Here is a 12500-nt window from a genome sequence, read left to right as displayed (position 1 = left end):
TAAATACAGGATAGAATCATCAACAGCTTGATAATGAGTAATGCCGAGGCAATAATTTCACATATATACAGTATTATATATATATATATATATATTATGACACGTCCAACCTAAATATGAACATGTGTTCTAGACAAGCCCAAACCAGACAGAGCTGACACAGTGTGGGGACACAGATCAAACACGCAGTGATTTACACATTTACTCTGACGTGTGTTTCTCTGCAGACACACATCATTAATGTGCTCCTTGTGGTGTTCATAGTATTTCTGAACTATTCAAAGTTTGGTTCTTGAAGACAGCGAGTGCTGAAGAGTTCCGGCTGTAACTCTGTCTCTTTCCTCCTGCAATCAAGTCTTCAGCTGGACAGCAGTGCGGCCTCTTCATTGATGCATTTTGAAACACACACCTTCTCTATTGAAGACAGGTCAGGACTGCAGGCAGGCCAGTCCAGCACCTTAAGTGGACCAGACAAAACATTCATACTTCTGCAGTCAAACTCAAGCCGCAGTCCATTTATACATCTCTACTCTCTGGTTCAGTTAACTCAGAGTATTACTCTGCTGATTACTCACAGATCAGACGAATGCAGGACAAGATGAGGATCACCAGCCTCTGAATGCTGTCTCTCATTCTGTGTGCTCTTCCTCCTCCTCCTCTTTCTTCCTCCTCCCCCTCTCTCTTCCTCTTCCTCCTCCTTCTCCACCTTCTCTTCCTCCTCCTCTTCTTTCCCATCCTCCTCATCCTCTTCCTCCTCATCCTCTTCTCCTCCTCCTCTTCCTCCTCTGCCTCTTCTCTTAGTGACTCTGCAGATTTTCCTGAGGCCTCAGTGCAGAAGAAGGACTGGATCAACTGAGGTCTCCCCCTGTCCGGTCCTCAAGAGCCCCCTCAGATCACCCAGTCAGTACTTCCAGATCTGCTACTGACTGATGACAAGCGTTCTGGAGGATGAAGAGCGCCTGACTCTGGAGCAGGACTACATCAGAACAGATTCATTGTGTGTGTGTGTGTGTGTGTGTGCGTGTGTGCACGTGTGCATGCGTGTGTGTATGCGTGCGCGTGTGTGTGCACGTGTGCATGTGTGTGTGTGTGTGTGCCTGTGTGTGTGTGTTTGTTTCTGCTGTGTTGTAGTTTAGAAGCTCCAGCATCAGGTGACTATTACCTGGGTCTATCATAAGAGATGATGATGATGATGATGATGATGATGATGATGATGATGATGATGATGATGATGCTGAGAGAGTGTTCTCTTCATGGACAGCTCCACGCTAAGAGGAGCTTTAGAGATATTAGTGATTTCTGCATGTAAAGCTGTTTAGTGGCTATAAACTGTATTTGTTTCTAAGTCTGGCGGCTGTTTTGGATGACATGACAGGATTCAGACGTCCTCATTAAAGTACTGAATAGTGGATTAGTATGGGTCAGACAATAATCATAGCGTAGTACCGTTTTGAATGTGTTTGTGTGTATTCATACATTAGACTGTGTTTTGATTATTTATCTTTCTCTAAGGAGCATAATTAAGATCCTCTATTTTTCACCATGATTTCTAGAATAAACAATCTAAAATGTCACTGAGTCCAACAATAGTTCTTGCCTCCAAAACTAGATATTCATTCATTCATTCATTTTCTTTTCGGCTTAGTCCCTTTATTACTTTGGGGTCGCCACAGCGGAATGTACCAACAACTTATCCAGTAAATGTTTTTGCGCAGCGGATGCCCTTCCAGCTGCAACCCATCTCTGGGAAACTTCCATACACACTCATTCACGCACACACACTACGGACAATTTAGCCAACCCCAGTCCACCAATACCACATGTGTTTGGACTGTAGGGGAAACCCACGCAAACGCAGCGAGAACATGCAAACTCCACACAGAAACACCAACTGACACAGCCAAGGCTCGAACCAGCGACCTTTTTCCTGTGAGATGTCAGCACTACCCATTGCGCCACCGCATCGCCCCAACAATAATAACATCATGACATATTTAACCTACTCTATTTAAAGGGACAGTTCACCCATAAATGAAAACTTACGTCTTTAGATCTCTCAGAGGTGTTCAGTGGGTTCAGGTCAGGACTCTGGGCAGTCCAGCTCATTCACAGAGTTCTATATAGTATGAATGTGAGTATCTACACCATTCCACATCTGCCATTTGTCATTATCACGTGACCCACGTCAGTTGTGCTGCTTTAATCCATCTCATTCATAAATTCTGTCACAGTGCATTATGGGATATCGTAGCATCCATTAGTGCAGGGGTTCCCAAACTTTTCAGCCTGCGACCCCCAAAATAACAATGCCAGTGACTCGCGACCCCCAATATCCTCTGAGGTGGTTATAAATACAGAAACCTTGCATGCAATGACGCAGACACACCAATTAAATTCGTGTCAGTGCTTTAAATGTGCCAGAAAGTATAACCTGATGTTATAAAATCAAAACGCATCTGACGCTATTGCTGCCTTTAATATAATGTAATTACCCCAGGGGTCGCAATCCAATAGAACAAGTAACTATAAGCTACTATAGTAACTATAAAGTATATAGTAACTATAAACGACTATTTTTATTTTCAGTATAGTTATGGATAAAGTATGGTAATTTTTATGGTTTAATAAAAATAAATAGATTTTTGGAAATCCCCAGGCGACCCCCCTTCATTGCTCCGCGACCCCTCGGGGGGTCCCGACCCCCATTTTGAGAACCACTGCATTAGTGGATGCACACTTCAGAATCTTGCCAGAAGTAGTCGGTCATCCAGGAACTTCTCACATACTGTTTTTACTATGAATTCGAAAACTACTCGTCTCACAGACTGGAATTGTTTTGTTTTTATCTTTGCTTTTAAAGGCATTTACTGTTATTTGTGTATGACAGTGTAGATTAACCACTGGGCTATTGACGCCTACATAGTTGAATTGTTTGCTATGTCTCTTCAGTTTTTGATCTTATGCTCTGATTCATTCCTAAACAACAGCCAGTTGGAGCATTCGCTTTAGCTGATAATGCCGATTGTACATGTAGAATCAGGCCAGCGAGTTCTACCCCCCTTCCCTAAACTTAAACACTTCAGTTTTAACATTTTGAATCCATTCAGCTGATCTCTGGGTCTGGTGGGAGCACTTTTAGCTGAGCTTAGCTTAGCATAGAGTGTTGAATCATATTAGATCACTAGTATTCGCTTAAATAAAAAAAAGAGGGAAGATGAAGAGTTGCCATTTTCTATGATAGTATTAGGAACTATACTCACATTCAGGCGTAATAATTATAATTAATATAATTGCTGATGCTAATGATTTAATCGCAGTGTACATGGGTTGCAGTGCATTGTGGGATTGATTGTGTGTACTTCAGAAAGTTCACTATGGTTTCGACACCCCTACAAATGGTTTCTTCCTCAAATAGTGCACATAGAAGAAAGCTGAAAACCTTTATGTTTTCCATAGTAGGAAAAACAAATACTATAGTTCTGTAGGTTTCCTTCACAATATCTTCTTTTGTGTTCAACAGAGGACATGAACTGATAAAGGCTTGAAACAAAAGCTAAATAAACGATGACAGAGTTTTTATCTGCGGGTGAACTGCCCCTTTAAGTGTGTAGGGGGCGATTCCGCGCGCCAAATGAATTCCCGCGTCTGATTACAAAATGGCGTCCGCAGAAGAATCCGTGAGTTTCTAGATAAAATATTGTTTAATTGTTAAAGGTTTGAAAGTCTACATGACAGAAATCAAAATGCTTTGGCAATGCTAATTGACAGCTTGATAAGTGTTAAATAACGACCACAAGGTCTGACAAAGAAGATTAAAATCTAATCCGTTTGAGGGATTTATATCAGCCAACAAAACATAAACAAAGCGGCATCCATCAGTGCAATATATATATATATATATATATATATATATATATATATATATATATATATATATTTACAGTCCTGAATAACTTAAAAATTTACTAAAAGTGTTATTTTTTAAAACAAATTATCAAATATTTCAAACAAACTTCTGTTGTCATTATGGGTGTTGTAATTTAGTAATTTGGATTAATGCTAACAAAATGTGATGCTGCACACAAAATCTGCCTGATGTTCCATGGATGTTGGGAAGAATAGCCAAAAATAAATTATATGGGTCAGATGTTTGATCTTTAATGCCAAAAAATCATCAGAATATTACATACAGAACATGGCGATATACATACAATATGGAGATATTTAGTAATTTCCCTGACATTACTGTAAACATTTCAAATTATTCATATTTTAATGATAATATATTAAAACTCTGTCTTTGATTAGTAGCATGGATTGGTAAGAATGTAATATTGTCGACCTTTAAAGGCGGTTATCTCAGTTTGTAAATTATTCAAGCTGTCAGATTCCAGGTTTCCATGTAGCTGTTTCTCAGCCAATTATATTGCCCCATCGTGATATCAATGCAAATCTTATTTATTCAGCTTTCAGATGTTTGCAACACTCATTTTGTGGTCCAGTGTAAAGTAATGTGTTTGAAAAGGTGAAGCACTAGTATGAAACTTTTAGGATGCACTGTGCTTGTGAAGATGATGTTTGATCTGATCCTCTTGCTCTTCGGCGCTCGGCTATATTCGGCTGTTCGGCTCTTTTCGACTTTGTTTGGCTCTTCGGCTCCTTTTAACTCTGTTCGGCTCTTTTTGACTCTGTTCTTAGAATTAGAATACGAACTTTAACGTATAAAGTATGGTTAAAGTTTATAAAGTTTACAGTATATTATCATTACAGTATCGTACAACGAAATTGTTGGGCTCTGTTCGGGTCTTCGGTTCTGTTCGGCTCTTCGGGTCTTTTCGGCTGTGTTTGTCTCTTCGGCGAGCGCCGGTGGGCAGAGCGGTGAATCAGCGCACGCGGACCGACTCTCTCCCTCTCTCTCTGACGGACGGACGGTGATGATGATGATGATGGTGGCATCTACCGGAGAGCCGCCGAGATCTCTGTGAGATGGACGTGAGCGGCGGATTTCAGCACGGAGAGAAAAACCCGAGCACACGAGAGCGCGTCTGGCCCCTGTCGCAGTTTCTGCTTCATCTTCATCACCTCCATCATCATCATCATCATCTTCATCATCATCACCGCTGACCGGCGGCATCCAGAGGCCCGAACACCGACAACACCGACATTATTCAACGGAGACTAATAACGGGGAAATCATGAGGTGAGTCAGTCTCTCTCTCTCTCTCTCTCTCTCTCTCTCTCTCTCTCTCTCTCTCTCTCTCTCTCTCTCCTCCTCCTCTGCTGTTATTATTATGATTATTGATGCTGCGGCGGATTATGACGGCAGTGTGTGTGTGTGTGTGTGTGTGTGTGCTGATGTAATGCTCAGTTGTGTATATTTGTGGTGTTTGTGGTGCTGATGTGGCTCTACCGGAGATCTGCAGCATCTGTCCGGTCACCGGCGTGTGAACCGAGGCCTTTACCGAGCAGCGGTCCGCCCACCGGCTCGTGTGTGCGCGTGTGTGTGTGTGTGAGAGAGAGACACACGGGTCTGCAGTGTTTATTTGAGTGTTACAGAGACAGAAACGCTTGTACAAATGGAGATTCATCATCATCATCATCATCAGGATAGTTCGCCTCGGCAGCTGTGATGCGTCACGGAGGGCGTGGTCAGCGCGCCGAGAGCTGCTGTTGTCATGGTAACGCGGGCACGCGCGCAGATTTGTTCTTGTGTGTGTGTGTGAGAAAGAGAGATCCTGGTAATCATCCCGTTGTGGGTACCAAATGTCCCCACAAGTCTATAATCTATATAAGTCTATACAGTAGCAGTAGATGTTGAGCGTGTGTGTGTGTGTGTGTGTGTGTGTGTGTGTGTGTGTGTGTGTGTGTGTGTGTGTGTGTGTGTGTGTGTGTGTGTGTGTGGATGTGTGTGTGTGTGTGTGTGTGTATGTGGATATGGAGGATATCAGCTGATAGATCAGAGTGGAGGAGTGTGGAGATGCAGAGGAGAGAGAGGATATGCAGGATGTTCAGTACACACATCAGCTGCAGGGAGAGACCCCATAATGCATGAAAACACGTGTGTGTGTGTTTATCAATGAAGCTGATTGATCAGTGGAGTGTGTCGCCAGTATGCTCATCAGCTGTTTATACTGGTATTGGTGTCCAGTATAGATGAACTGATGTGGAGTGTGATCAGCAGGTCAGGGGTTCGAGCGTGTACAGGTGCTTCAGTTCATCAGCTGTCACTCACACTATCTGCTTGTTGTTAAAGAGCCCATATTATACATGAAATAGGGTCATATCTTGGTTGTAAGGGTCTCCAACAACAGTCTATTATGCATGCAAGGTCAAAAAACACTTTCGTGGTCTCATAATCTGCATTTATTTTTACCTAATTATCCCAGCGACTCCCGTATGAATCGTCCAGTGATTCATTTGTTCCCAAACCCCTCCTTAGCGCCAAGCTAATCTGCACTGATTGGACCGATGACAGTCTGTTGTGATTGGTCGACTGCCTTCAGTCAGAGAGTGAAATGCCCAACAGCTAATCAGCAATATAAGAGTAATCACAGTTCATACACGCTCGATAGTGTAGGCGTGGAGTTTAGCTGCCAGTGGGTGAATGTAAATACAGACGATGGACTTGAAAATTCAAACGACTAACTATTTTATTGAGCAAAAACTGTCGAGGAGATCTCCTAGCTTGTCTCACTCTGCTCTTTTCACAGACACAAACACACACACACACACACACACACACACACACACACATTGCCATCGTCCGCGCACACAAACACAAAAACACACACAGACCTCCGGGCGACAATGCGCACGCGCACACACACAAACACACACACATACCTTCTGACGACAGCGCACGCACACACTACCCTCGTCCACAGAGCTCCGTAAACAAAGCAGCACGCGTCGCGTTTTAAACGTGACTTTGCACGCGATAAGAGAATATAGCCAGTTAACCTGATACAGTACACTCGGTTACAAGTAACAAATCACAACTAAATACATTTGCAAGCTCGAGTCAACGAGGCAACAACTTTAATCGCGTACTTACACTTGAGAAATGGAGGAAGAAACCCATCCTGACATGTCCATCAGTAAGTTACTCTTTACTGATCCTTCCTTTAACAAACTCTGATGAAGTATTCTTTGTAGCCTGTAGCTTCCAGAAGTTTCCAGAGGTTTCCAACTGCTTGGTTATAATGCTGAGGTTTCATCTTTGGGTAGAGACTCGATAATATCCATCTGCAGTGTGACTTCAATCCACCGGCATGTTTGTGTGTGTGTGTGTGTGTGTGTGTGTGTGTCTGGGTTGCTGCGTCAGAGGGCGGGGCCTCATGTTTGAAATCTCCCGGGTTGCATCACGTGCGTGCACGTGAATAACTTGGTTTCGTTCGTACGTCATGGCGAAACACCTAATGACTCGGTATCAAGGCGACTCGTTTGAAGCACTATGAGTCGACTCTTTTATAGATGAATCAACCGTTTTAAACACTGAACTCTTACAGATTTAAGCCTTAGCTGGATACTTCACTTCACTTAGAGCTGTGTTACACACTACATGGAGGGGAATTTTCAAAAACCCATAATATGGGCTCTTTAAGTGTGACGTCAGGTGAAGTTGCGTCTGGGTTTAAGCGCTCTATCAAACTGAATAGGGAGACTCGTCAAATGGTAATAATAAACATTTACAAAGTGCTGTAATACTTTCAGAAATCATGTATATATATCCATGCCTAATATCTGATGGCCAGAAAGGGATTCATTTTTCATAAATTGTTAAAATACTGGTGTTCAGGGCAAGAGCCCTTGTGCACACTATGACTTTATAAATAATTCACTTTAATGTGTGATATATGACTAAAAAATGGTCATGAATGAATATTGTCTCAATTCAAATGAGCAGCGGCTTGAACCCGGAAACATTCAAGACTTCCCAAGCGGATAGTGGCATACTCCAGAGTCCAGCGCTGATGAACACACGTCCTCCTGCTCAGCTCAATACTGATCACGTCTGTATGAACGTTTACTCTAGCTAGCATGCGCACTGTAAGGCAAAACAATGAACCCAAACCAGATCTTAAATATGTGTTAATCCAGCGGTTCTCCACAGCTCTAGCACAGCTGTACGCTTATCGTCGTGATGTTTTGTGTAGCGTCTGTGCTGATTGTTGTGCTCTGATCAGCCATGTTAGTTTACTGAGTGTTCTGTGTTTGCATAATTATCATTATTTGTGTGTATAGTAAGCTTTAGGGCCTCACGGTGGTGCAGCAGGTAGCACAGTGGCCTCACAGCAAGAAGGTCTCTGGTTTGAGTCTCGGCTGGGTCAGTTGGTGTTTCTGTGTGGAGTTTGCATGTTCTCCCTGTGTTGGTGTGGGTTTCCTCCGGATGCTCCGGTTTCCCCCACAGTCCAAACAAGAGCAATTGGGTAGGCTAAATTGTCCGCAGTGTATGAGCTCTAGGAGAACCGGCTCAATCTGGTCAATGGCAGCAGGAGACTCTCAGGTGTGAAAGGGTCAAACACAAACATCGGCAGCGATGCCGAAAACAAGGAGGTTTTTGCTATCATTTTAGTTAGTTTCAGTTAGTTTTGTATGTACACAATACAGTTTCAGTTAGTTTTAGTTTTTGAAAAAACTCGTTTTTATTTTTATTTCAGTTAACGACAATTATTTTACATTTTAGTTTTCGTTTTTTCGTTAATTTTTGTTAGTTTTCGTTAACTATAATAACCTTGGTGTTTCCCAGTGATGGGTTGCAGCTGGAAGGGCATCCGTCGTATAAAGCATTTGTTGGATAAGTTGGCGGTTCATTCTGCTGTGGTGACCCCTGAGGAATTAAGACACTAAGCTGAATGAGAATGAATGAATGAATAATAATACAGTCGGTGATGGTGTACGAGACGTCTGCTGTCGTCGGTTTCCAGCTATTGTATCTGCACATGTGACGCTTGTGTGTGGTGTGCTGTTGATTAAATACATCAGTGAAATCACACACTGTCCTGTAGCGCACACACAGCTCTAGCTCTATACTGAAGTTTGCCCGACGGCAGAGATCCCTCTTCTCCTGTTCTAGACCCTGCAGGAGCTCAATCTGTATGGTTTACAGCAGAACTGCTTGCTCATTTGCTCTGTGAACACCCAAGGCTGTGCAAGTGCAAGTGTGTATTACTGTGTACAGCAGTGTTGTGCTAATCACTGACAAAGAGTGTCTACAGTTACTAGCTACTAAACTTAAACAGGAACTCCATTACTCAATCCATTACGAACAGCAGAGAGTACTGCATTACTGTTAAAGTGAGTGACTTTTCCAGAGAACATGTGTAATGCTCCATTACTGCCCTGTAGCGCATGTGTTTGCACTGTGGGGGAAACCGGAGCACCCAGAGGAAACCAACGCCAACATGGGGAGAACATGCAAACTCCACACAGAAACACCAACTGACCCAGCTGAGACTCAAACCAGAGACCTTCTTGCCCTTGAGACAAAAAGACTTAAAAAAAGAAAACAAAAAATCATTATTAATAAGTGAAGTTTATTCATAAACTAATTTCGAGAGGAGCACGTGATTATGATTGAACACGGCTGGTTCTGCATTAGCATGCATGATCCTCCAATCAGGCCATTCCTAACACACTATAAAGAGTCAGGGTTTTTTCACTACAGTCATCTTCGATTTGAAGAATCCCCCCTTCCACCCCTACCTCTTCACCTTTCCCTCCATAGGGCAGCACGGTGGCCCAGTGACTAGCACTGTCGCCTCACAGCAAGAACGTTGCCTTTAACAGGCTGGTAGTCGTTTCTGTGTGTAGTTTGCATGTTCTTCCCGTGCTTGCGTGGGTTTTCCCTGGGTCCTCCGGTTTCCCCCACAGTCCAAAAACATGCACAACAAGTAAATTGATAAATCTAAATTTGCAATACAAGTAATCTCATAATGCAGCATATCTTTTAATAGCATTCAATTTTTAGTCATCAGCTCTTATCAAGGGGGAGTTGTCGAGATCTACCTGAGCTCAAGGCTCCCCTCTCTTCCTCCAAACGAGAGGGAGCCCAGGGCTCAAGAACCTTCGAGCTCAGGGCTCTCTCCCGGGACAGCATGCCAAACTTGCTTATAATTAATCATCAGCTAAGTGTGAACTCTTGAAATAACAGTAGACAGGTAGGGCAGCTAAACAGCGGTGCGTTTCCCAAAACCATCATTAGCCAACTAAGGTCGCAAGTTCTGTTGTTACAAGCATAGTTTGTTGATTTGCTGTTTCCCTAATCCGTCGTTCTAACGAACATTCGCAAACTGCGTTGCAAACTTGAGCACCTACAACTACACCTCTGGAGCTGTAGTTAGAAACAGAGTTCCTGGCTGTGTTCTATTCCCACTTATCCCCCCTATGCCCTATTCATTTAGAACAATCTAACATTCAAAGCTGGAATTATTAAATAATAAAGCAGTAAGCTGATCTCTCTTAGCTGTCATTTACTTTCAAACTATTTCTACAGTTCAGTTTTAGCGATCTTCATGTTTACTATTGTGCTCCCTTCACAGTGCACTTTGAAAACATTGATGTCATTTTGAACACAGCCTCATGGTGAAAGCTATAGATGACCTGTTATTTACAAGCGGAATTTACGATACGCCTCTAAAGCTTGTAAAAACAAAAATCATACGTTAATTCTTTTAATCTATAGCAGGTTATTTATTCAGTATCTGTGCTGGATATGACATGGGCCTGCTGGGTAGAACATTTCTGCAGTGGTTTACATCTGTCAAACTGTAAAAGTAGACTTTTCTAAAAAATAAATAAACAATATCCTACTTAATAATAATAATAATATTAATCATCATCATCATCATCATCATCATCATCATTAATATTAATATTATTATTAAAGTGTGATTAGTTCATTTCTAATAGATAATAATTATTATATTTAATTTCCTAATAAATGGCCTCATTGTTTATGTATGTATATGATTTATATCTGATATTAGAATAGTGTTGGCTTTTGTAAGTGATGTGGTGTTGTAGAATAGGATATGTAATGTTGTCAATAATGTGTAAAGGAAACACAGACTCTATATGTGCTGTTCACATGTATTCCAGTTAATCTGGAGAGCGAGTGCATGCTTTCACCAAGTCTAATATTAGATATTTTATTTTAAATGTGTGTGTGTGTAAAACAATATAATCTGCACTGACATTATGGGGTTCTGCTCTACAGAAGTTGCTCCTCCACTCAGTTTAGAGCATCATTATGGGCGTTTTACATTATAACTAACGTGGTTTAAGCGATGGATCTGCCACAGTGAAACTGTAGATTTGGAGCCCAGAACAGTTCCCTGACTATAGCTTACCTAGAGCTCCTGTGAAAAGAATATTAAACAGGCGAGTCTTCTGGGCCACTGCTTGCCTTTGCTGAACTAAATAAATAACAAAACGTGACTATGAAAATGGCATCACAGTGGCGCAGTGGCTAGCACGATCGCATCACAGCTAGAACGTCTCTGGTTTGAGTCTTGGCTGGGTCAGTTGGTGGAGTTTGCATGTTCTCCCCTTGTTGGCGTGGGTTTCCTCCGGGTGCTCCGGTTTCCCCCACAGTCCAAACACATGTGCTATATAGGGGAACTGATCAACTACACTGGCCGAAGTGTATGAGTGTGTGTGAATGAGTGTGTTTGGGTGTTTCCCAGTACTCAGTTATGGCTGGAAAGGCATCCGCTGTGTAAAACATATGCTGGAATAGTTGGGCTGGTATAAGACTGTGACGGTATGATAACCTTGGATAAACATATGACAGTGTCACAGTATTGTGCTCTAGTATAGTCTTTTAAATGTCTGCTAAAAACAAAACCTTTTCCCCTTTCTGCACAATATATTATAATTTATGAAAGATTGAACATGTGAACATGTCAGGCTGAATAACTCAAATGAATGATTGACTTCTGCTGTCTTCATTAGTGTGTAAAACACTGATTTCATTACAGTTTAAAGCATCTTTGGGGATCTTTTCTGCTGGAGACACTGCTGTCAGAAACAAAATTAAATAATACAATCATCCTCATACCTCAGCAACGTTATTGCAGGAAATTTTGGCTGTTTTAAAACCTGCACTTTTCCAAATCACCGTATACTTTGATCACGGTTATCATCCCATGACTAGTTGGCGATTCATTCCGCTGTGGTGATCTAAAAAAAAGGGACTAAGCTGAAGGAAAATGAATGAATAAGAGAAAGCTCAATATGTCAATATGGTGTGTGTGCGTGTGTGTGTGTGTGTGTGTGTACGTGTGTGTGCGTGTACGTGTGTGTGTTTTGTCCACTAGAGGTCGCCTTCATCTATCCATCAGGAGCTGATTCATCATCAAGGGTGTGTGTGTGTGTGTGTGTGTGTGTGTGTGTGTGTGTGTGTGTGTGATTTTAGCAGCTCAAGTATTTAAAGTAACTCTCTCCATCAACAGTCTCAGCTTGAAAAATACTGCATAAAATAACATTAAATGATGAGA

At 42.0% G+C, this 12500-nt stretch overlaps 2 protein-coding genes across 7 annotated transcripts in view; both read left to right on the top strand.

Moving 5' to 3' along the window:
• The window catches only part of LOC103909376 (uncharacterized), an 8557-nt gene extending 6983 nt beyond the window's left edge, over window positions 1–1574 (top strand). For 2 of the 4 annotated variants that reach the window (XM_073933884.1, XM_073933883.1), the window contains one exon: window positions 813–1574. In XM_073933884.1, the coding sequence (XP_073789985.1) occupies window positions 813–856 (44 nt within the window). In that variant the 3' untranslated portion in view covers window positions 857–1574. Of the gene's footprint in view, window positions 1–801 lie in introns of all 4 variants that reach the window. The other 2 variants (XM_073933881.1, XM_073933882.1) reach the window with 1 other exon arrangement.
• Window positions 1575–4872: 3298 nt separating this feature from the next.
• Window positions 4873–12500, top strand: part of evlb (Enah/Vasp-like b) — a 54272-nt gene continuing 46644 nt past the window's right edge. For 2 of the 3 annotated variants that reach the window (XM_073932262.1, XM_073932260.1), the window contains exon 1: window positions 4873–5200. In XM_073932262.1, coding sequence (XP_073788363.1) covers window positions 5196–5200 — 5 coding nt within the window. In that variant the 5' untranslated portion in view covers window positions 4873–5195. 3 annotated transcript variants of the gene reach the window in all.

The sequence above is a fragment of the Danio rerio genome, chromosome 20 (assembly GCF_049306965.1).
Source record: "Danio rerio strain Tuebingen ecotype United States chromosome 20, GRCz12tu, whole genome shotgun sequence".
Classification (NCBI taxonomy): domain Eukaryota; kingdom Metazoa; phylum Chordata; class Actinopteri; order Cypriniformes; family Danionidae; genus Danio; species Danio rerio.
Note: the sequence above shows the minus strand (reverse complement) of the source record. Positions and strands in the feature narration are given on the sequence as shown.